General features: G+C 34.9%; 1 protein-coding gene across 7 annotated transcripts in view; it reads left to right on the plus strand.

The window, feature by feature from the left end:
- Window positions 1-26,713, plus strand: part of KIAA0586 (KIAA0586 ortholog) — a 105,822-nt gene that overhangs the window by 60,047 nt on the left and 19,062 nt on the right. For all 7 annotated transcript variants that reach the window (XM_036842470.1, XM_036842467.1, XM_036842471.1 and 4 more), the window contains 3 exons: window positions 3,588-3,765; window positions 11,932-12,086; window positions 15,973-16,081. In XM_036842470.1, coding sequence (XP_036698365.1) covers window positions 3,588-3,765; window positions 11,932-12,086; window positions 15,973-16,081 — 442 coding nt within the window. The remainder of the gene's footprint in view (window positions 1-3,587; window positions 3,766-11,931; window positions 12,087-15,972; window positions 16,082-26,713) is intronic.

Here is a 26,713-nt window from a genome sequence, read left to right on the forward strand (position 1 = left end):
TTTATCTTAAAAATTTAAATTCTTAGGAAAGATAGAAGAAAAAAGATATGGAACTTAGTAATGGAAAAAATGGAAATTTAACTTACTCCTTCTTATTGAAAAATGACTAAATTTTCTGCAACTTTACTTAGCTATTGACCAAAAATTGATTTCGTTGGAAAGATACTAGTTGTGATTGCTGTTGCTAAAGTCAAGAAAGTACTCTCATAGCTGTAGAAACCATGCTGCTTAGTATAGAAACCAGTAGGCTGAGAGAGAAAGAGGAGAGAGAAAATGAGACAAACAAATGGCACAAAAAATGGTAGAAAATAGTAGAAATGTCAGTGTAGTTTAAAAGTTCCACTAACTAATCCCTCTTTCCTTCATTTTGGAAATCAGTAATATTGGTTCATTTATTCATTCGATGCTCAGACTTTTCCATCTTTTTAATGCTGGGAAATTTCTCTCACTACTTTTTCAATTTTTTTCTTCCTCTCATTTTTTCCCCCTCTGGCTAGAACTGTTATTTCCAGATATTAACACTTCTGCTTCTGTTTGTTTTATCCCTTAGACTTTCTATGTCTTCATTCTTTCCTACTCTCTTCTGGGAGAGTTCTTCAATCTGATCTGCCAACCACTAAGTTGTTCTTTAGCCTACTATTTATCTGATTTATTATATTTTTCATATCCGATAGTCTTACTTGGTTCTTTTTTTTTTAAATGATTTTTTGTTTCACATTGTTAATATCTTTCTTTATTCCTTGTGTGTATGTGTGTATGATTAATGTTTTTCACTTTTTTTTTAAAACACTAATTGATTCCTCGAGTATCTGTTTCTTTTTTTTTTTTTTAACATCTTTATTGGAGTATAATTGCTTTACAATGGTGTGTTAGTTTCTGCTTTATAAGAGTATCTGTTTCTTTTGGTATATGAACTCATGTTCCAGGGCCGGGGGGGTGGGGTGGGGTGGGGTGGCGGTGGCGGGAATAAGCTCTTCTGTGAGAATTCGTACTGGGTAAGGACTAAAATCGGGCCATAGTCTGTTCCTGTGAATATAAGAAGAGAGGAGGAGATGAGCCCCAGGGATGGGCGTCTCAGGCAGCACAGAACCACTCTTGATCGTGGCCACTGCTGTTTGCTGGTACTCTACCGTTCAGTGTTTCTGCTGGTTGTTGTGTCTTTAAAACCCTTAGGAAGAAGTTTCTTTGGGAAATTTTGTATTCCTGTCCTGGGGTGGAGAAGGGAGAGAGTGAAGGAATGAATGGCCATGGGTTCCTGGTCAGATGTCACCTGAAACTTTTCACCCCAGCTGGGCCTTCATGCTCCCTGATGTTACTCTGGGGTACTAGTATCGGCAGCCCAGATTGTTGCCAAGATCTTTATGGTTAAGGGACAAGCAGTGATGATCTCAAGTTAATGAGGGAAAAAGGGAATGGCAGCAGCACTTTGTTCCAATCTTTCTTCTCACTAAACCTCCTCTAGCGACCCTCCTCCTCGGGATGCAGCCCCTTTCTTCCCACACACACCAGGGCAAGCTAGTCGTCAGTCTTTCTCAGTGGTTTTTCACAATTTTTACTTAGTTCTCAGAATCCTGGTTTCTTCCCACTTATGTAGTTACTACAACATTGTTTTGGGGACAGGGAGCTGGCAGCCTTTGTTAGTGTGCCATCTTGGCTAGACCAGAAGCCCAGAAGTTGGAAGTTTATCCTTTCCAGATCTTTTTCTAAGCACCTAAGCATTTGCATATGTGTGTGTTTGTGTGTGTTTGTGTGTGGTCATGTGTGGATAATTTTGAGGTATGTGTATGTGTTTTTCTGCCATCTGATTCTTAAAATTTAACTATAAATCCTAAAGATCCACCATATCCTTTTTATCTACCATGTAGTATACCCTAGTTTAATTATTCTACTACTGAAGGATTTTTAGATTGGTTCCAATTTTTTTTTCTCTCCAAACTGTAATAAGAATAAAATCCTTTTTACATTATGAGGAATTGCCTTTCTGTAGAAGATAATGAGGGGTGGAATTACTCAAAAGGCACGAGCATTTATAATTTAAATAGACACTAATAAATTGCTTTTCAACCATGTGAGATTCCTTTCCAACACCACATATGATATTTTTAATCTTAAATTTTTGCCAGTCTGATTAACAGTGACATTTAGTGCGTTATCCTACGTTTACAGAACTATCAAACATTTGTTTTGTTTGTAATAAGAACTTGTAGTAATGATACATTTGTAAGTTAAAATATTGCTTTGGTAAGAAAATAGTAACCATTCTTTGTGCTTAAAACTCTTTGCCCAGAGGGAGCATCAGGTCAGTGAGAGTAGTCTGATGACAAAACTGCAATTTGTACATTTATGTGGATGGGCCAGGTGTACTACTAGAGATCATAGGTAGCCTAACTTAGAATTGACATGAGTCTGAGCTTTGAGTATAATATAAGAATGATAACTGCTTATGAGTACGAGAGCATTTTGTGAATAGGGAAGCTAAATCTTCAGTAGGGTCATAGTGTATTAAGGTGTTAAGTAGTTCAGCAGTTACAAGTACCTTAAAAAATTGGTTCACAACAGAGAAGGTACTGTATATTGCACAACATTTATATGGTAGTGGCAGAGTAATATAGGCACTGTGAAATATTTCTAGTTAGTTTCTAGGGAAAATGTATCTGCTGTCATTCTAAACTTTGCCCAAGAATCTCCAAGGGTTTTATATTAATTGCAAAACAATCTTTTTCTTTTTAAAGGATGTTGAGCAACTGATATTCTTAAAGAAAAGTCAGATTACAGGATAAGGGGAGCTACAAATCTGTAGAGGATAATTAGGGCAAATTGTAGAAAATCTTGAATGATGAGCTAAACAGATTTTATTTTGTAATCAACAGAGTCATCAAAGATGTTTCAGCAGTGATTTTTTCATATATTCTAGTAAAAAAACCCCACTTGGTTGAAATTAAACTCCTTTTAATAAAAAACATGAGAACTTTCATATACTGGAATTTTTATTCAGTTCTTGATTAGCAAACTCATTAATTAGAATATCTCCAAGTCACAAGAGGTGCTAGTGATTAGGGCATATTATTTTTAATACCAAAAGAAAATAGAAGTCATCATCTTTTTGGTTTTTATTTATTTCATATATTTGATAAAGAAACATATTCATACTTTTTGTACATTTTCATCAGTTGTTTTATTATAAAGTTCACACTAACAACTTTAGCCAATTTTCATTCATAAAGAACAAGAGGTGAATTTTCTATTCTTCTAATTAAGCTGTATGAACAATGTATAATGTGTGCCAGCATTTAGTGTTTTAAATAATAACATTTTTCCGGTGTGTTTTATTGTTGTCTAATTTGAAGGTTGAAGAAAACAGATAATGGGTATTTAACTTCATAAGAAATAAGATATGGAGAACAAAGCCTGCACTTAGATATCTTATTAAACTAACTGTCCTGTAGTGTGTGTGTGACATAATAAGGACTTCCTAAAATAGCTTTCAAGCAGTCATGTGGTCTGCATCATGATACATTTGACAAATATTTCTTGTTTTGACTTGATTTTAATGTAATGTTTGTAACAATGGTTTCTACTTTTTACAGGACTTGGAAAACAGTGTAGGTGAACTTAGTGAAGGACAAAGGCCCAGGCTGACAGCAGCAGCAGAGAACATCCTAATGGGACCTTCCGCCTATATGCAGCAGCCTGTAACTAACGCAGAGTCTTCAGATCAAAGATGTGCTCCTAAGCCATTATCTCAGCAGTGTGACACAGTTACAGGTATAAACCAAAATATTGCTTCTTGAGGTATTGTCTGTTAGAGTATTCACTTCGAATCCCCTCATACTTTTTTGGTACTGTTTCCATGTTGAATGCTGTATTCTGTTTTGTATTATAATCTACAGTAGTGTTCCTAATCTGAATTAAGAAAAGCATAACTATTTTCAGGTAGGGGCTTACAAAATTTCCTTATTAAAAGGGGTATTCATAATTGAAAAGTTTGATAATGACTTTTTCTATAGTATTTATCGCAGTACTTCCCCAAAGTGTTGGTCTGTGAATCACTGGATGGGGCATGAGATAATTTTGGTAATATGCATGTGTCCACCTAAAAATTTTTAATAGTGATGTATTTATTTTAATATATACTGGAAAAATATAACCAGCACATCACAACGGTGACATAACAGATCTTGCGTAGGACAATGTTAAATTAGGTAGTACTGTAGAAGTTCACTCTTCTGACTCAGTGTTCAGTGTACTCAGGACTGTTTTGGAATTTTATTAACTAAACTTTCTGCTGTAACACTTTGGGAATAAGAGTAGAATAGAGAATACCAATTTCTAGCATATGTAGTTGATTTTCTTTATCTATAGTACTTATGTCCTATAGAGTCACCAGAAACATTGAATTAGCAAATACTGAGCCATTGCTTCTAGGGGAAATACAAGGTTAGGTTCCTGTGAGCCTCTGATTATAACATTTTTGACAGTTGATCAATACATAACTTTGTTTTATGTGTGTTTCTATTTAAGGACACTTATTTAATATATATTGTTGATTCATTAACATTGAATCTCACGGCCAACAGCACTTAACTCATTCCTGAATGACACTTATCTAACACATATATTTTTTCTGTAAGGCCCATCGCAGCCTTCTTGCACTTAGGTACACTAGAGAGCACTTCTGCACTATGTTTGGGGGCCATTTTAAACACCCACAAAATCACCAACAAAACGTTCAAAAATGTGAAAAACGTGTCACTAAATAGACAGCGAAAAAGAACACTTGTTCACGGTGTAAGAGCTGATAAGAAAGCAGAGCAGTGTTCAACTTCATCTGCTGAAGTGTGTGTAGGGTGATTCAGGTTTCTGCTGCTCTACACATGTCCACAGATGACTGCAAACGTGCTGTGAGTATTGATTTCAGGGTTACAAATAAATTTTTATCAGATAGGTGAATTTGCAAAAATGGAATCTTCAAATTAACGAGGATCAACTATATTTTCATTTATTGATTTTCTCATGCCCATTGCTGCATTCTCTTAAATGAAAAGAACTTCTGGAGGTATGCAGATTTGCCAGAAGTTAGAAGAGGAGATGCTGGAAGTTAGAAAAACATTGGCACAGAGTATGAGCGAACACCTTATCATTCAGAACTGAGAGACATTCAAGACTGAATTTTCTATGGGAATAAATGTAAATTAATATTTGAATTATTTATTTTATGCACATAGTAAGAGTATTAGTTTTTTTACATTTTTAAAAATTAGGATTCAAAGTGGCATTAAAATATGACTTCTATATTTGTATCCAGCTAACCGTGCAGAGTGCAATTAAATAGAATTGACACTAGATGGCTCTCGCAGATCACTTGAGAGCTGCTTGGTACTTGGCGAACAAAGAGGTACTTGTTAAATTGTTACAGAAAATAAAAATAAATAAATAATAAATGTTACAGAATAAAATCCATGAGGATATATCCTGTTTAGCCCCTCCTTATACCTTGGTATCACCTAGCAGATTACCTATAGTACAGTTCATTTTTAATTGTAGGCACGCTATAGATATTTATTTAATTTAATTGGAAAAAATAATAAGTAATGTGGCATAAGATTGAGCATATAGATGGGTCAGTATGACAGAGTGGCTAAGAGTCTGAGCTTTTGGAGTTTCAGAAATCACTTTGAATTCCAGCTCTGTATTTTTGGGCAAGTAACAATCTTTCTGAGCCCAAGTTTCCTCATCTATCAAGTGGGGATAATATTAATGTATTAGTTACCTATTGCTATGTAACAAATTACCCCCAAATTTAGCAGATGAAGACAGCAAACGTTTATTATCTCACACAGTTCTGAAAGTCACGAATCTGGGAGTGGCTTAGCTGCACGGTCCTCAGGATCTCTCATGAGGGTGTAGTCAAGCTGTTGGCTAGAGCTGCAGTCGTATGAGGGCTTCAGCTAGGGTTGGAGGATCTGTTCTCCAAGCTCACTCCCATGGCTGCTGGCAAGATCCCTCGGTTCCTCATTACTGGAACCTTTCTATAGAGCTGTCATGACATGGCAGCTGGCTTTTCCCAGAGTGGATGATCTGAGAGAAAGTGAGCAACCAAGATGGAAACCACGATGTCTTTTATAACCTAGTCTTAGAAGTGACATGCCATTACTTCTGCCACATTCTGTTGATAACACAGACCAATCCTGGAGTAATATCATAGGGGACTACAGAAAGGTGTGAATACCAGGACCCAGATGTTAGGGGACCATCGTGGACGCTGCTTACCACGAACAATATCTACCTCCTAAGGTTATTAGGGGTGGGTAGTAGGTGACAACGCACATAAAATAGTTAGCACTGTGCTTGGCACGTGATAACTGTTACTATCTTTAATAATGCTTGGAGGATGTAAAAATATCAATACCTTCTCCAGTGTATTTAATGGAACCAGAAACTATCCACAGTTGCTTAAAAGGAAGGTGCCTATAGAGAGCTAGTTTGTTCCTCTTGCTTTAAGTATTTTGTTACATTATGTTTACTGTAGAAGAATGAGTCCCAGTGTATCACTGTTTCTGCTACTGGCTATCTCATGCCTTTCATGTTGATTTTTAGTAACTTTGTTTACAGAGGCTCAGCTATTCTTACCTTGCCTGTCCCCACCCCTGCTCATTTTCAGAAAGCATCCTATTTACAACCTATAGTCCCCTACCACTGTTTCTAATTCTGAGGCTTTCAGGTTGGGTTGAGTAACAAAAAGATGCTAAATAAGGTTTGAAGAATTGTCTCGAGAACCCTAAAGTGTAAACTGGTATTTTGAACAAACTGTGAGGACTCTGGGACTTACTACCAATTATAGCTCTTCATTTACTCAGAAAACTTGTATTGAGTACCTACTGTGTACTCGGTACCAATATATTAGTACAATATTAGGGTCTTGAGATGCAGAGGTAATAGACATCTGCTCTCAAGGAAGTTTACAAACTCGTGTAGGAGAATATGAGACAGCAATTTTAATATTGTGTGATTAATGCAACAACACAGACTGCTTTGGGAGTGCAGAGGAGGAACAGCCCACACGTGAGAGCTCAGAGAAGGTTTCCCACAAGAGCCAATGTGAAACTGAATCTTAGAGGAATTAGCCAGATGATGAAGTGTGATAAGCACGTTCCAGTTTATTAATTTACTTATTCAGAAAATATTTTTTGAGTGCTTGCTCTGCTCTAAGCACATTCTAGGTGGTAGGAATATAAAACCTGGTAAGGCCTTATCCATAATGAATTTTTTCTCTAGTAGAGGTAGTAGAGAGAAGGCAAAAGCATGCAATAAATGACTGTAGTTATTGTGAAGCAGTCCGTATAGGATGGGGGTACAGGTCAGTTGTAACTGGGGAGGGCAATCAGGAAAGACTTCATGTGTGAGGAGGTAACTTGAAATGAGTTCTCAATGATGAATAGATGTTTGCTGTGTAGTAAGTGTAAGAGAAACCTCCGAGGCAGAATATGCAATGAGACAAGGGGATAAAGTTAAAGAAAAAGAAACAGTGAAACTTAAGCGGGGAAATGTAAGTACTTTATCAGTGAATTAGAGTTTAGGATGCAATGGGATTGGAACAGCAGCAGAAACCAGGTGGATATAGATAATAATATCAAGTGGTTTTTAGATTTACTCTAAGACAGTAGAGATTCGTTTGTGTGCAAAACGGAAAGTAATTCCAATCTTACTTTATATTTATGCCCATGGAAAATTCAGTCTTGAATTTCTGTCAATTCTGAATGTTTTGTGATATTCACAGATCCATTAAAGATTGTATGTAAATGAGTGACGTGATCATATTTACCTTTTATTTAGCAAGATCATGTGAGGTGCAGTGTGATGGATAGATTGGGGAGGATTAAGACTGGAGGCAAGGAGCCTCTGGCTTAGACAGTTATTAAAGTAAACCTGGTGAGACATTATTCAACAGCGAAGAAATATGAAAAGGGAGACTTGAGAGACATTTGAGGAGGAGAGTGGACAAGACTTAGTTGAATATGAGAGGTGCAAAAGAAGAGAGGGTCTAAGATGACTCCAGGTTTCTGGCTAGAATGATTGGATAGGTGGTATTTCCATTCACTGAGGGAGGGAGGGATTCTGGAGGAAAGACAGAATTAGGTGGAAATAAGAATGAGTGGGGTTTCATCTATGTGGAATTTGAGGTACCTTTGGGTTTCATACAAATGGAATAATTTATTAGATAGGCAAGAACCAAAGCTGCTGCTGGCACTGGCAATTCAAGCAGACTTAGTCTTCTCTGAAAGTCTACCATGGTTGCTTTTTCAAAGCAGTAAGATTCTAGAAAAGTAAAATTAGGGATTTTAAATTATGATTAATTAAATTTGTCTTGAATGGAATAATACTTTGTGTCCCTCTTACAAAGGGCTTACTAATGTACATTACACTCAATTAGCATACTTTTTAGAATTGACACAGCAAGTTCAACATTGTTGTGATTGCTGTCATGGAATCCTTTCCTGATCCCTTATCACTGGGTTAGGTACCGTCAAATATGCTCTCTGTGTAGTCCTCTAATGTCGCCTGCCTAATGTTGCTCTTATCACACTGATTTGTAATCTCACTTGAAAATGGAGACTTTATCTTGTCCACTGTAATAGCCCTGTCATCTAGCAGAGTATGTAGCATAGTCAGTAAATATAGGTTAAGTGATAGGGTATTATGTGAGCTGAAAGCTATTATGCACTTTTAATGCTTTTGGGAGATGTTTGATTATACACTTTCTTGGTTTCTATATTTAATTTTTTTCTTCTTTTATCACAATCTACCTTGTGTCTTTTTTAATTAATTTTTTTCTTTACACCCATACATCAGCCACATATCATTTTACATAAAAATAAAATATGATTATATCATATATTACTTAAAGTTATAGACTCTTTTTTTGAGTGCTCTTCATCTACCCCTCCTCCTCACATTTTCTCCTGTCCCACTTTATGCTTTAACTCGTGTTAAGATTCTGGTATGTAACCTTCCTGGGTTTTTTTCCTTATGCATATATAATAATTATATACACACACACATACAGTATACATGATAGGTACATATGATGTGTGTGTATTTGTTGTTATTTTACAAGTTGAGATTGTGTCATGCACACTTGCCTGCATTTTGTTTTCACCCAGTAAACCCTGCAGAAATTACTCCACGTCAAGTAGTAGTGCTTAAATTCATCTTTTTATTGACTTTTTATCCACTTTTAGTGTGGATTTCCAATAATGTATTCAGTCATTGCTCTGTTGATGAATATTTACTTTATTATCATTTTGCCCCTACTATAAACAGTGCTAAAGTAAATATTCACACATGTGTATCCTAACATATTGCTGCATTTTATATTTCGGGAATAGTTTCCCAGAAGTAGTTACTGGGCCCAAGGGAAAATATATTTAAAAATTTAAAATAGATATACCAAGTTGCTGTCTTAAAAATTTAAACTAATTTATTTTTATCAGTAATATATTACAACCTTCCCCCATATCCCTTCCAGAAATTGTGTTTACTACTATTTTTATTTTTGTCAGTTAAATTATAAAGATATGGCTGACTACTGCTGAGCTTATGTTTGTTGGCTATTTGTATTTGCTCTTCTGTGAATTATCTACTTAAGTTTTTCCCCCGTCTGTTAGGTTCTAAGTTTTTCTTGTAACTTTGTAAGACCTATTTCTGTATTTTAGATATTTTCTATCATCTGTATTGCAAATGTCTTTTCCCAAATTTGTACTTTGTTCATTGACATTATTTATATTCTTTTCCATATAATTTAAACAATTTTATAGAGTTATTTACATCTTTTATACTTCCTGTGTTTTCATCACGTGGTTAGGTTTCCCCCAATACAAGCTTATACCTGTAGTCTCAGATTCTTTTTGCAAGTTCATTATTTAGTATATATTTATATTGAAGTCTATCTGGAATTTATTTTTGCAAGTGGTGTAAGGTAGAAGTTCAATTTGATTTTCTTCCAGATAAGTAGTCAGTTGTGCCAATTATTATGTATCTTTTTCCTACTGAATTGAAATATCAACCAATTTGTATATTAAATTCTCATAGATGTAGGAATTTTTTTTCTCGATTCTTTATTCTAAGTATTCTAGATTCCTTAGGATCTAAAACACATTAGACTACTGTGTCTTTATGGTACATTCTGTTATCTGATAGGTCAAGTTTACTTTTTAAAATAAATTTTCCTGCTTTTCTTGACAATTCTCAGGTATTTATTCTTCCATATAAACTCTAAAATTCTGTTTTTCAATTAAAAATCACCCTGATTGGAATTGTGCTAATTTATGTATTAATATTGGAAGAATTGACATTTTTATATGTATATATAAAAATACATTTCATGTATTTTACTATTTGTCCAGATCTTGTTTTGTGCTCTTCAATAAGATTTCATAATTTTCTTCATTTTCTTCTTCTATACCTTTCTTAATTATTTTACAGTTCTGGTCACTACAGTAAAAGATTACTTTTCTATTTCTAAGTGCATATTGCATAATATAGAGAGAAACCAATGATTTTTGTATATTTTTTTAGTATCCAGTCATAGTACCAAATTGTCTTATTAATTCTAACAAAATTCTTTTTCCTCACTAGGGACTCTAGGGCTTTCTAGGTATATAATCATATAATCAATACAAAAAGTTTTTATGTATGTATGAATTCTTTTATCTTAATTCATTTGCCAGTCTTAAGAAAATGTAGGAAAAGTGACATAGGAATAGAAAATCCATATCAGAATATAAAAAGGCCAATGAGGCTTGGAACAATGGTTGCTCTAAATGATGAATGTTATTACAATTATTTAAATTAATCTTATAAATAAAATGAGAATAAAACAGGTAATAATTTTGAGAAATTGTTTTGTGTAGATCAAATTCTGGAAAGGTAAAACTTAAAAGTCAGTGTATGTATTCTGCTTTATGTAAAAGCCACCTAAAAATATAGATTAACATAAAAAAATCAGAGAGTAATTATTTGCTAAACCTAAGAAATTGTCAACATACTGCCTTTAAATGGAAAATACCTGTGGGGTCTTTAAAATATCATTTCATTTAAAACAATTTATGTGTAGTGCTTCAGGTCTATTTCTACTGATTAAATTTAGAAGGTGACCATTAATTAGGAAAAACAATTTTCTTAGAAATAATTTAGCAAGAATGTGAAATAAGGAACAGTGACTAGGAGTTGAAAGATGAGGATTTTAGTTCCTTTTCACCTCTTAGCTCTGATTTTTTGACAGTTAACTTCCCTGAGCCTTACAGGGAAAGACAGTTATAAAACTATCGGATCCTCCTGCCTTACAGAATGATTGTGAGATTCAAGTTAAATGAGATAATATATGTGAAAGTGCTTGGAGTATAAAATGTAATGCAAATGTACAGTGATATTATTAGATAAATATTTATCTCCACTCTTATTGTCTTCTTTTTATTGATTTGATTGAGATGTCATTTGGATGAGGAAAAGAGGAGCTTGATCTTTTGAAGAAAAATACCAGAACAGAACTAAGTAATACCAACATTTTCTAGTCAGGAAATTGCCCCTTGATTTGATATTACATTTTAGATGCAAAGTATTCTATTGACTCTTATTGATAGAAAAGGTAATCTGGAGTGTTAGGAGTTGGTGTGTAGGAGTGGGTGTTGGGTGTGAACTGCGTGAATAGCTTGCTGATTGGAACCTTAGAATAGTCCATAGGTTTGTTTGAACATAGGTACTTTTTGCATTCTCTATGAGCTTTGGTTTTAATTGCAGTGAAGCCTTGGTGACACGTATTTTCTATTGAAGTACTTCTAATTCAGCAGGTAAGAAATATTGGTAATTTTAGCCAATTTTTCTTTTTCTAAGAAATAATTTATTTTAACTTTTTGTTTACATACTTGATAACAGATGATATTTATGAAGATTTATGTGTCAGTCATGGTCCAATGAGTTTGGGAGAATTGGAGTTGCGGCCAGATCCTCACCTTGCCCTTCCCACAAAACTTCTGACAACACAAGAAGATGATGTTAAACTATCAGTGGCAGCTGAAGATTTTCCTCAGGTACCCGATTAATAGCACTTGTACTTTACTTAAATCAGAATGGTAACAATATTGCCTTAGCATAGAACACTGTCAAGAGCACAGTCTTTGGAGTCAGACAGCCTCGAATCATGCCTCCTTTTTTCACTGACTCAAGCCTGGCTGTAGATCTTAGCTCATCCAATCTCTAGCTGTGACCTTGAATACATACTTAGCCTTTTTCTAAGCCTTAATTTCCTCATCTTTAAATTAAAGATTAAAATAATGTATGTAAAAATGCCTATTACCGAGTTAGATAGCTATTATCATTTACACCTCTATATTCCCATGCAATATCTAGTTTAGTAGTTTGTGCATAATAGGTACTCAATAAATATTTATTCTATTAAAATTTGTGAAGTGTGTTACCGTGAAAGCATGAGATATTTCATACTGAGTTAAGCCAATGGCCCATGCAATCTTGTGTACTGAAAAAGTAGGATAATTACTCTCCAAGGTGTAAAAAAAAATACTCATGTTAAATTAAATACAGTTTTTTAATCTGTGTAATCTCACTGTAGATTAATTTATTCAATAAATAGTCAGCATGGTATGGTATTGTGTTGCATTGCATGGTGTTGAGGGTGAAAGCCAAAAGTATATAAAATAAAGATTGCTTATGGAACACACTATTATGTAGGGTTCAGTATTAATAACCTGTGACCAAGCAAACATCAGGAAAAAACTAGTAATGAATAAATATCTGTTAATTAATTCTGTAATAAAAGAAAAATTGTTTGTGACCTTGGGTTAGGCCAAAATGACACCAAAAACACTATCCATGAAAGAAAAAAAATTAATAAACTGGTCTTATTAAAAACCAGAACATCTGCTCTTCAAAACACACAGTTAAGAGAATGAAAAAACAAGCTACAGATTGGGAGAAGATATTTGCAAATCACTTATCTGGTAGAAGGCTTATATGCAGAATATATAAGGAACTCACAGAATTCAATATTAAGAAAACAAACAGTCCAATTAAAAAATGGATAAAATCTTTGGACAGATACCTTATCCAAAGAAGATATACTGATGGCAAGTGAGCACATAAAAAGATTCTCAACATCAGTAATCGTTAGGAAAATGGTAATTAAAACCACATTGAAATACTACTACATACGCATTAGAACATCTCAAATTAAAAAGACCAGCATGGGCTTCCCTGGTGGCGCAGTGGTTGGGAGTCTGCCTGCCGGTGCAGGCGACACGGGTTCGAGCCCTGGTCTGGGAGGATCCCGCATGCCGCGGAGCAGCTGGGCCCGTGAGCCACAATTACTGAGCCTGCGCGTCTGGAGCCTGTGCTCCACAACAAGAGAGGCCGCGATGGTGAGAGGCCCGCGCACCGCGATGAGGAGTGGCCCCCGCTTGCCACAGCTAGGGAAAGCCGTCGCACGGAAACGAGGACCCAACACAGCCATAAATAAATTAAAAAAATTAAAAACTTAAAAAAAAAAAAAAAAAGACCAGCATGCCAAGTTTTGTCAAGGGTGTGGAGCACTTAAACTCTCATATGCTGCTGGTTGGGAATGTAAAATGATTCAACCACTTTGGAAAACAGTTTGGCAATTTCTTAAAAAAGTATTGATAAAATGTACACCTACCATATGACCCAGACATTTCACTCCTAGGTATTTATTTACCCAAGAGAAACTACCACATATGTCTAAGCAAAGGCTTGCACATGAATGTTCATAGCAACTTTATTTGTAGTAGCCCCAAACTGGAAACAACATAAATATTCATCAATTGCTGAATGTACAAGCTGTGGCATATCTATAAGATGGAATACTGCTTAGCAATAAAAAGCCATGGACGGACTTCCCTGGTGGCGCAGTGGTTAAGAATCTGCCTGCCAATGCAGGGGACACGGGTTTGAGCCCTGGTCCGGGAAGATCCCACATGCCATGGAGCAACTAAGCCCGTGCACCACAACTACTGAGCCTGCTCTCTAGAGCCCACGAGCCACAACTACTGAGACCGTGTGCCACAACTACTGAAGCCCGCGTGCCTAGAGCCGGTGCTCCGCAACAAGAGAAGCCATTGCAATGAGAAGCCCACGCACCGCAGCAAAGAGTAGCCCCTGCTCTACGCAACTAGAGAAAGCCCACGCGTAGCAGCAAAGACCCAATGCAGCCAAAAATAAGTAAATAAATAAATAACTTTATTAAAAAAAAAAAAAGCCATTGACTACTGATATGTACAGTGACATGGACGATTCTCACAAAAGTTGTGTTGAGGGGAAAAAGCCAGAACCCCCACCCCCCAAAAATAGTGCATACTTTACGATTCCACTTACATGACATTCTAGAAAATGCGAACTAATCTATAGTTATAGGAGGGAATTCATGTTATTTTGAGCTTGGTGGGTATGTTCACCATATTATCTTGACTGTGATGGTGGCTTCATGGGTATATACATATGTCAAAACTTAGCGAATGATATACTTTAAATACATGCAGATTATTGTCCATCAGTTATACCTCAATAAAGATATTCTAAAAAATAAAAGAAAGATTGCTCTCTTTTAATTATTGGCCTGTTTTAAAATAAAACTGCAAAGTGTTACCAGAAGAATGGCTTCAGAAAAATTCATTTGTTAGATTTCCTTTATTAACAGAGAAGTATGGCTAGTACTAATACTAGCACACACTTGTTTATAGTGCTTACTCTGCCTGAGGCTAAGTTCATTATGTATTAATTCATTTAATCCTTTTAACAACCTACTGAGGTAGTTATTATTATTATCATCCCCATTTGATGGATGAGAAAAATTGAGGTATTGAGGGGTTAAGTAACTTACCCAAGGTCAAAGCTACATAATGAGTTAGCCAAATTTGAACACAAGCAGTTTAGCTCCACAATACTCAGCTCTTAATCCCTGTGGTTAAGGAAGGGAGCCAGTAGGAAGGTTCTAAACTGAAGCAGCACAAAAGAGTCATAGTACCCATCTTAGAAATACACACCAAAATAATATTTCCTTCAGGGAAGTAACCTATATGACTAATGGCTCTAAACTTAGAAGACCAGAGGTGAGGCTAGTTGTTATTATTGCAGTCTAAAGCTACTCATTTTTACCTGTAGATAAATAAGTACCTGCCAGAACTGGAGTGGTTACATTTGAGTCCATGTGGACAGGTGTTTCAGATTCTCCTCTGCTTGTATCTGTTGTTAAGAGTTCAGAGATACCTTTTTAGGTTCCTGTCAAATTATATCTGACAGTTGTTTTCAGAGACTCATTCATAAATAGGCTCATAAAACAGGAAAGGGGAGAAAGAAAATGGCTAAAGTCATCACAATTTGTAATGTGTGATTGTGAAGGAATTTGTGACTACTGTAAATTTCAAATTTCGTTAGGTGGTAGTAAGGAAGAGAGATGATGGGGCTTATGGTAGAGTGAACTTTTCTTGAATGGCAAAGGAGGAAAACAATACCTACTCAACACTTGTGAGAATTCAGTGATGTTATTATATATAAAAGCTCTTTGAAAATTGCAGTACATTATGCAGATTTTCATTTTATGCAAAAATGGTTATATGGAAGTGCTTACAGTCAAATTAAGTTTTTATCCTGTCTAAATCCATCATGTATGTATCTAGAATAGTTGATTTATAAGTAGCTCTGAATTCTCTAGGAAATATAGAAATGATTTGAATATCTGAAATCTGTGTATATTACCCAAATCTTTTGAAAGATTTTATTTGCAATATCTTTTCTTTAGTAATATGTACTCCATCACCCGTTTGGTAGTTAGAAAGCATGCATGATATTCAAATTTTATATAATAAACACCTAAATAATTTAATTGCTCAGATCTTTTTAAAGTAACTTAAAAAATAATATTATGACTTCATGTCTTAAATTCTTCAGTACCAACAAAAACAAGACCAAGATGTTAAGCAAGTTGAACACAAGCCAGTTCAAAGTCGTTTAATACGTGTAAGAAATAAATGTGATATTTCACTTTCACAGCAACAAGGTAAGATTTGTTTCCTTGTAATAATATAAGAGTTTGATATATGTTGTGATATTGAACACGTATATAATGAGAATTCTTTTATATAAGTTTTATTCTTATTCTCTAGGGGTTTTTTTTTGTTTTCTTTGATTTAGCCCTTTGGGATAAAGAATCTGGTATTATATTTGAGTGTATATTTGTTAGTTCTTTTTACCAATAAACACTATTTCTAATGGATTTTAAAAACTCTTAGGTAGTATTTTTATTTTAATCTTACCTTTTGGTTCTTGTACAATTGAATGTCAGTGTCTTTTTATCTGTGTATAAGTCTCTATCTGTATCATAGTTGTCTGTTTTAAATTATAATATGATAAAGGCAATGGTTATGGTTGTTAAGGAGCTTTGTAAAACTTTGTAAAGGCTCTTTATGTGGCTCTTTATGTAATCGTGTGGCGATTTGATCAACAGGTACAACTTAAAAAACAAAGAACTCATGTTAGGTGCTATCATATGAATGAACTTTTCCGTACTGCTTGACTACCAAAATTGTGTGGCTAAATGATTCCACAGTCAGCATCACAGCATTTTGATGTTGTCTTTATGTTTCTGCAAAGCTGTTGGCTTTGTGCTTAGTTTGCCTTCTTGCTTCTTCGTCATTTAAATTTTATATAACCTAAATTCTGAAATTTGGCAGTAGAAATTAAGATGTCTTCTGTTTAAAAACTTTTGTCTACAGTCCAGGTAGAAGTATTAGGAGTATTTTGAGCCATAGAATGTTTTTCTTCACTTTTGTAATTGTGTTTTTTATCTCATATATTGAATGCCAATATAATTACAAATGTAACTGTTTGGCAGTTTGGGGAGGACCTAAATGAGGAAGTGCTTAAGATTATGTTATATGAGGTTTAGGTTTTTACTTTTCTGCTTGTTTTCTGTTCCTTTCTTGCTCCAACTTTTCAGAACTTTGCCCTCCTGACCACTTTTTAAAACCTAACAGTGGTACAGTAGTGTTAGTATCATATTTTAGAATCTTATGGAAAATTACCTGTAACACTTTCCTCATTGTGTTTAAAAATTAATCATGACAGTATATAGATATGAGCAAATAAATATTTCTAAGATAATATCAGGACTGACTTGATATCCTTCTACTGAATTCTGTTACCATTCATGGTGAATGACTGTATATTTAATTTAGTTTTTTAAAAAAATTATAATTTCTTAAAATTATAAATGAATTTTGTCTCCTTGGAGAATGTTGTATATAATAAAATGATCATTTTTCTCACCTGATAGGAAAATATCTTTGGTAAGATTTTAAGGGTAAATACCTCTCTTTAAGAAAGTGACATTGTTTTCAGTTTCATGTATATGAATGTCTGACCACAAGATGGCAATATTTAAATTTTTGACTTAACAACATGTCATTAAATAACAGTGTGCAGTTAACATTTAATGTCAATAAAAATCATAAGAAAAATAAAAGAAACCAATGTGTTAGCTAGTAGGAGGAAGTTTTATTTAGAAAGAATCTAGAACAGTTGGATTTAATATGTGTAAGAATTATTTTCATTTAATTTTACATGCAATACAGAAGTTAGGAGAGCCTCAGGCCTATGTCAGTTTTAACCAAGATAAATAAATACCCAGTGGGCTATAGATAAAACATTTTAAATAGGAGCCAAGTGTTTCACTCTATAATTGATACATGTCTCCATACTAAATATTTTTTGAATGAATACAATTCCCTTGGCAAATATAGTCAGTTATGACTTTTTCCCCTATAAATTTTGTGGATTTAATTTTTTTCTCTGATGAAGCTCTGATACACTGCCAAATGTTTCAAAGAATAAGAGAGTCAGAGTGCCAAAATAATCCTCTAGGGCTTTCACAACTTTGAGTGACCTTGAAGGAATTCAATCCCATCATACACAAAGGGCTTGAAGATAATGAAGGAAATTCACCTTATCACAAGGGAATCAAAACCACATCTTTTCTGGAAGATAAATGCTTCTAAGAATACTTGAAGCCCAAATTATGGCTATTTCAGGAAGAAGTATTATGTATTTCACTTTGAAATGCATAGTAGTTTAATATATGTATATAAAGAAATCAAGCCGTTTACTAGCAGTAGCAGTAGTTTAGTGATCATCCATTAAAAATTGACTGAAGATATGGTAGGACATAGGTTCTAGCACTATGCTTCTGGGAGATCTGTAAAGTATTTGTCTCCTTCCTCCGCTTGATTATTACTTTCAGATTTTAATACAAAAGAGAAATTGAATTGAATTCTGAAAGGTAATATCCGTTTCTTTTGGTATTTAATTCATTGGGTATATTTTTGAGCACATGATACCACTTATCTGATTCTAAGTCCTGATTAATGTGTCTAACAGTTTTATAGTGAAAGCAACTTTTTAAGTAATTTAGTAAGTCATTAAAATTTTTTTCCCTTTCACTGTACAGTTAACTTTCTTCAATACAAATGAGAGACTAGTTTTCAATCCATTTATTTGTTATGAACCCAGGAACAATTAAATTCTATAAAGTGATGTATTAAAATAGTTCACTTTTAAAAATATTTTTCTTCTTTAGTTTTTCTCTTAAAATTTTAAGAACCGCATAATAAAGAATAATTAGAAAGTCAAACAGGCTATACTATAATCATTGGGGAAAAATTAGAACATATGTTGTATGGTTAAATGCTAGGACAGATTAGTTGTCAAAGTTGTTTGAAAATCACAGCATTCTTCAGTTTTCTTATTTGTAGATGATATATGTTGCTCAGAAAATATGTATCAAAGTGCTAAAAGTAATTACTAATGTAATTGTACTAATTAATCAAAAGCAGGTTACATTTTTGTGGAAAATCACAATAGGTTTTTTTTGACATTATGTCCTGAGTTTAATTCCTAGCCATCGTAGCACCTTTTATACCTTAACATACGGTGATTGTGACTTTAGATATGTGAGAATTAGGAAATTCAAAGCTTATATATATTTAGAAGTCATTTCTAACAATATGTGCAAATGAAAACTTTTGCCTTTGTATTTGAAATATAACTGAATTATAATAGCTCAAAATTACAATTGATTTTAGTAATTTTAAAATCACAGTTAAAAGTTTTTTAAATTGATTTTTTTCTCATAAAGTATGACAGTGATTTAAAAGCCATGTGTGTAGATCTCTGATAGGGAAGGGATGGGGCACAGAGTAATAAATCTGCCCCAAATCCATGAATCCAAAGGTGTAATCTGAATAAATGTGTCTTTCACAAATCTATGCTATTATTGATTAATAAAATAGAAATTCACTTTAAAATGTTGCTGAATGTGGGCATTCTGTTTCCACCTAGGAGGAGGAAAGTGGAGAGTGTCTCTTCTCCTAACTGTAATAAAATGTCAGATAAACTCTAAAATCATAACATTTCTTGAACCCATCAGAGAGCTTATGATGTAGAGCAACTAAGTAGCCTGAAATCCACGGAAAGACAGACTCTGCTCCCGAGAGATGAGACACAAGAACCCTGTCACTGTGCCAGAGCACAGTCACAGGAAGAGACACCACGCACCATACAAGCAGATAAGATGTATTTGACTAGACTTTTCTTTAATGAATTGCTAAAGGCCAAGCATAGAGCCATTGGTAGCTACTGATACAAAAGTGGTTCACTCCCACTTGCAGTCTCTTCTCCACAGACCTCTAGAAAAAGAAAGATTAGGAGACTGGAGAGATTCTTCTTCACTGGTGCAGGCCTGGAAGAGAAGAGTGGCCGCCACTGCCAGAAGGACTGAATTCTTTCCAGCATAACCCTGATACCAAAACCAGGCAAAGACATTACAGGAAAAGAAGATTATAAACCACTATCTCTCATGAACATAGACAGAAAATTCCTCTACAAAATATTACCAAATTGAATTGAAACTTCTTATTCTTCAACATTCAGCTGCATTTTCCTGAGTCCTTACTGAACCTCCATTTGAAAATGGCTTATTCATCCTTAGCCCCACCCTCCAGATCTTTGGTGTCCGGAACATAATCATAATCTTAACAATAGTTTCCATTTACTGAAGTCTTGCTAGGCACTCTATGCTATCTCTTTTATTCCTCGTAATACCATGCCACACAGGTAATGTGGCATTTATATGAGAAAGGGTAAGGTTCATGAAGGTTAACTAATTTTCCCAACGCACACAGTTTAGCAAATGAAGGTCTGGAATTCAAGCCCATATCTACTTGAGGGCAAAGCTGATGCTCTTTTCCTTGTTTTATACCATTTTATTGAGTAAGCACTTAATAAATATTTGTGTGACTTAACAGTTTGTGGCAAGAGCTGCCTTTACCATCGCTGTATTCTCCAGACTGATTATTTAAAGTTTCAGAGAAAGTGATATATGGGATAGTTTTGTGGTTTATTTATTAAGATAGGTTTTCCTATTTATTTAATAGACCTTGCTTCCCAACATAGCACTGTGCTTAAATACAGTCAGTGATCAATGTGTTCATTGAATTGAATTTGATAATTCATTCCATCATTTGCTTTTGACACCAAACAACGTTTAATGCTGTTATTTAGTAAAAAGATACAAGGAAGAAGAAAAGGAGAAAAATGAGAATAGTTCCTTATGATCATTTTTCAGTTGAAACTTTTGAATGTAGACATGGTACAGACAGCCACGGTGGAATAATGTAAAGTCATTTTTACTCTTCTAAAAGATTTTGTGATTTCTTTTGTAGTATAAAAATTTTTCATTCTTTGAGGACATGTTAGTTAAGCAAGAGGAAGGGGCAACCAAGCATATGCTCAAGGGTAGAGAAAGTTAAATCGGGTTACATGTTAGTCAGTGGGCAGTATTTTTTAACTCTAAATGAAAGAGAAATAGTGTGAGCATTCATCCATTCTTTTTTTTTTTTAAATTGAGATATCGTAAAATTTTCCCTTTTATAGTGTACAATTCAGTGGTTTTTAATATTTTTAAAAAGTTATGGAAATTCCAGAAAATTTTCTTTGCCCTAAAAGGAAATCCCATATTCATTCGTATTCATTCTCTATTCTCCCCTCCCCCCAGTTCCTGTCAACTACAAGTCTACTTTCTATGTCTATGGATTTACCTATTCAGCACATTTTATGTAAATGGAATCATACAGTATGTGGTTTTTGTGTCTTGCTTCTTCAAGTTAACATGTTTTCAGGGTTCATTCATGTAGCAGATGTCATTACTTCATTCCTGTTGATGGCTCAATAATGTTCCATTGTACATTTATTTTTAGGTCAGTGTTTTTAGCATCCTTTTTGTGTAAAGGACTGTAGAAGGTGCTTTGGAGCTAGAGAGATGGATAAGACAAAACATCTGCTCTCAAGGGATAAGAAGAAAGGGCGTAGTTTGAGAAGAATAATTTCTTTAAAACACTGAGTCTCAGAAATAATGTTAGAATACTATGAAATTCAAAAAGACAAACATCTTTATGTAATCATACTGTCAAATTGTCACTTTTTTCTTATAGTGCTGAAAAAATAAACACATGGCAGCAAGTATGTTAGGTCGACTTGCTGATTGTCTTTATGTATATACATTTCTTATATTTTCTGAATGGATGGAGGTGGGAGCATAAACCATATGAGAAAAGACACTCTTCTGGCACATTAATGAATTTTTGTCATAGATTATTATTTCAACTGTTCGTTCCTACAAGAAAGGATTTACACCTTTGATTTAAAAAATAGAAATATATACACACACATATATATATAATCTAGGAGATAAATGTGCTTAACTAAGGCTATTCCCTAAAAATAAGCAAAATGCAAAGAGGATTGATAGGGAAAATCTATTTGAAAAGACACTGAAAATTATTCAAGGATTTCCATAACATTTTCACTTGTTGGTGCTACAGTGATTTCTTTTTCTATGTAGGAGTATTTTAATTGTGGAAATTATTTAATTTTCTTATTGTTGTAGAATTAATTATACACTGTGTATGGAGCACATAGGTTTTTCTCAAGTCTTTGATATTAAACCTGTCTCACCAAATACATATACCAGGATTGTTTTGAAGACTCACCAGTATTCCAGAAACCTCTGCCACCCTTTCATTGTTCTTAGCCAGATTTCCTGAAACCTGACTTTAAAGTTTTTATGCTGTTTTTTTAAGAAACCAAATTGATGTAAAACATGATTTAAACTATTCATTAAACTTAGTAGCCTTTTTATTCAACAGCCACTAAGCAAAATTTAACCTTCCAAAATAATCACAGAGGTAAGTGTAGATTTGATAATATCTTTATATTTTAATATCAATGAAATACTGAACTAGGAGTAAGAAGATCAGATGCTACCACTGATCAGAATTATGACTTTTGGTTTTGTTGGACTGGGGATGATCCCTCTGTGCCCAAGAACCAAAGGTCATAATTCTGATTAGTGGTAGCATCTGATCTTCTTACTCCTAGTGTAGTAGTATTTCTATTATACTACACTGCCCTCCTCCAAGTAAAACTAACAACATTGACAAGTCAGTCATTACAGATGCTTTTCTTCCAATCAACAGAATAATCATTTAAATTTTTTGTGATTTTAGTTTTATATAAATAAAATACAAATTAGATAGACTATTTCAACCACGATAACAATGGATTATTCTACTAACCCAGCTCTACCCTAAATAAAAGAGAAGCTGGATTATTTCAATTCAGAATGAATTAGAACAGAGAAGTAATATTTTTATGCTTGTAGGATGCACTACTCCTGGATTGTTTGTTAGTCTCTAATACATTGTCTCTCAAACTTTGACTTAAGAATCTCTTGCATTTCTAATTTAAAACGCAGATCCCCGGCTTCACCGTGAGACTCTGATCGGTTGCCTGAGGTGGGGCCTGGGAATCTGAATGTTAAACTAGCACCCCTGGTCATTCTGATGCAGAAGAAGAAGGACCACCCTTTGTGAAACATTGCTTAATGACTCCAGATGTTCATGCTGATGTCTGTTCTACTGTAGAATTTGAAGCACTACAGCATACAGTTTGTACTCTGGGGTCAGATTGCCTGGGTTCAAATCCTAACTCTGCTAGCTATTCACTAGCTGGTGACCTTGGGCAAGATACTTAACCTTTCTGTGCTTTTCTCATCTGTAATATAGTATCTATTCCAGAAGGTTGATATCCTAGTGGAAGACAGGTAGTAGTGCACTTAGAATAGGACTTGACACATATTAAGAGCTGTGAAAATATTAGCTATTATTAGCATGACTGTCTCCAGGACACCTCTCCTTTTTTGAATACTCATGTTGTAATCAGCTCTTCTTTAACAGATAGTCGTTGAATCTATATTGGTTCTGAGCTTTAAGGACGTTGGTGAGAAAATGCTAGAGATGGTACATGTTCCATATAGTGTTAGGGAGGTAAAGTGACTTTCAACAAATTTTTTTACTCTTCAGTGAATATATTTAAGATAATTTATATTTATTAAACCTTGAGGACTTAAGGACATGGGGAGGGGGAAGGGTAAGCTGGCACAAAGTGAGAGAGTGACATTGACATATATACACTACCAAATGTAAAATAGATAGCTAGTGGGAAGCAGCCGCATAGCACAGGGATATGGGGATATAAGTATATGTATAGCTGATTCACTTTGTGATACAGCAGAAACTAACACAACAATGTAAAGCAATTATACTCCAATAAAGATGTTAAAAAAACAAAACAGAAAAACAAACACAAAAAAAACCTTGAATTTTTTTACAAAATTTTTAAATTGATTTGCATGTTGGACAATTAAATATAGTGAAGCTTATTAACCAGAATGATTTCCAATCTATAATCCTATCTATTGGCAAGTGACTGTTTTGGTGAATTGCGTTCTGTCAGCAATTCTCTCATTTTTTAATCCAAGAGAGAAACTGATAACTCAAGAGCTCAGTAATCATTTATGAGCTGTTGCATCCTGATTAAAAGTAAGGATTAAAATTAGGGGCAATATTGGGTACACATAAAGGTATTAAAATGATTAAATTTCTTAGGGCAAAAACCCTGTAACACTAATGGCAAAAGGCGATATAATTTCATTGTCATTCCTAGAAACCTTCCTCATGTGTTCTTGACAAACATTTTTCACCTTTTTATTGTACTTACATATTTTATTTTACTAAATTAATACTTTAAAGTTTCTTATCCATAATAATTTTGCTTTTTACCACTATTATCACTGTTATTATTGATGTTATATAGAATAAGATTTTATTTATATAAAATGCCCTCAATTTTTGCCTTTGGACTCAGCCTTTTCCCTATCCCCACTCCAAACAAAGGTCTAACATCATCTGGGTAGGCTTAATACTACTAGCTTTATTACAGAATCATTAAAACATTTTTTTAAGTGGGAAAAATCTCCCAAGATCATCCTTTGCTACAAAAAACAAATAACATTGGTGAAGTAAAAGCCATATTTTTAACCATGTAATTCATATGTAAACATGTAATTCAGGCCGCCTAATGGCAGCTTTTGAAGACATGTTCTACCAAAGCAAGCCTATAGTGATTCAGAAGTGAAGTACAAATGAGAATCATAGACACTGTTTAGAGATGGGAGGGACAAATTAAAATTTAAGCTTATGACTATGAAGTCTTCTAGGCAAGTTTTATTGATTTTGAACAGTGTTTATGATGTCTTTAAGAATAAGAAATTCTAAGGGGATTGTCTTTAAACAGTTCTCATTGCTGGTCTAGGGAGAATTCAAGTTATTGACTCTCTTATTTCCCTTTCGTACATAGAGTCATCTCCTTTCAGGAATAGAAGAGATGAAGACCTGGACTTATATGATGTCGTTCAGAAGTAGTAGGGTACTAATTAGCTGGAACTAAGTTTTCTAAGATGGCTTTTTATCGCCTTTCATCTTCTCTAGATTTTCTTTTCTCCTTAGAAACCTCAATTTGTGGAAGAACCTATATGTTGGGGAATAGTGAGTTCTCCTTGGAGTATGTAGCGATAGTTGTCTTATCCATTATACAACTTACTACTTCTTTTCTCCTTCTTCCCCTAACTATCCTGGCTGGTTTGGATAATGGCACAGGAAGCTGATATTGTGAGGTAGTTAGTGCATCAGTTAATGGAGCCACTTCAGTCATGTATTCATTCTCCCACCTGTACTGGGACTTCCATTTACTCAGTCCTATTTCTCTTGACTGGCTATTCCCCGGGCCCTATATTTTGCCTGACCTATATGGTTAACCCATGTAAATACTGTCTTATCACCATCCAAGACTTGCGTGTCTCTTTGATCTGTGCTAATCCCCATTCTGGATTCCTCCTGCTTTCAGGGGTCTCTGATTTTTTTCCCTGGTCATGAAATCCTCTGAATGATGATGTGATATGTGCAATTATAACCTGTTAGCAGACTGTGCTGTGCGGCTTGAACTGGACTTTGGCCAGTTCCCCAGTAATTCTTTTAATTTCATACTGATTTTAGCTTCCAAATAGCACGTATTCCAGCCCTTCTTCCCAAACCCTTAATCCCAATTTTATCCCCTCAATTCTCTTTTTTTAATATATATATAAATTTATTTATTTTATTTTTAGCTGCGTTGGGTCTTCGTTGCTGTGCGTGGGCTTTCTCTAGTTGCGGTGCGCGGGCTTCTCATTGCGGTGGCTTCTCTTTGTTTTGGAGCGTGGGCTCTAGGTGCGCGGGCTTCAGTAGTTGTGGCTCGCGGGCTCTAGAGTGCAGGCGCAGCAGCTGTGGTGCACGAGCTTAGTTGCTTCGCAGCACGTGGGATCTTCCCAGACCAGGGCTCGAACCCGTGTCCCCTGCATTGGCAGGCAGATTCCCAACCACTGCGCCACCAGGGAAGCCCCTCAATTCTCTTTTAATATATGCTTTTGTTTTTCTAAGTTCTACTCTTTCAAATGTGTTTCAAAAGTTCTACTCTTTCATTTATAGCTACTCTAGCTCCAACTTCTTATGGCTTTACATTAATCCTTTCACTTTTTTCCCCTTTTGGGTTGAAGAAAGAGCCGTGCTTTTTAAAACCTCCTTAAAGGTAACTCTTCCACCTGCAGCCTTGATCCCATGTCATTTCTACTCTTGACAAAGGGAGAGGGAGAAAGATATAATCCTGAGAGAAGAAAAGAGTAAGTGCAGAGAAAGGAAGGGAGGGAATAGGAGGAAGGGAAAAGGTGGGGTTACATGAGATAGTAGAGGGGAAAGGGAAAAGGGAGAAGGGGAAAGAGCAGGGGTCAGGGGAATGAGGTTGGAATAAGCAGGATCGTTCATTCTTATCTACAGAATGAGGGCTGGGCTTGATGATTCTTCAGGTCACTTGTGGCCACACACATTTCATAATTCTGTTTCTTCTCAACCCTCATCCTACTACACTTACCAGTATCTCCTAAGCTCCCCTCCGCCATGCCTTTCTCAGTGTCTTCACTTGGAACTGTACCCTCCCTTGCCCTCTTTCACCACCTTTCCATCCTAGAAACAAACATTCTTGGTCCACTTTGTGTCGCTGAAGGGCCCGTACTATTTGGTATATACTTCACTTTTAGCCCTTGCACCATACCTTGTAGGATTATTTCCTATAGCCTCTCCTTCTCTAGAAAGTAAATTTCTTAGAGACAATGGCCTTGTTCATTCATCTCTGCACCACCTGCTCTCTAGCA

Source organism: Balaenoptera musculus, chromosome 2, assembly GCF_009873245.2.
Source record: "Balaenoptera musculus isolate JJ_BM4_2016_0621 chromosome 2, mBalMus1.pri.v3, whole genome shotgun sequence".
Classification (NCBI taxonomy): domain Eukaryota; kingdom Metazoa; phylum Chordata; class Mammalia; order Artiodactyla; family Balaenopteridae; genus Balaenoptera; species Balaenoptera musculus.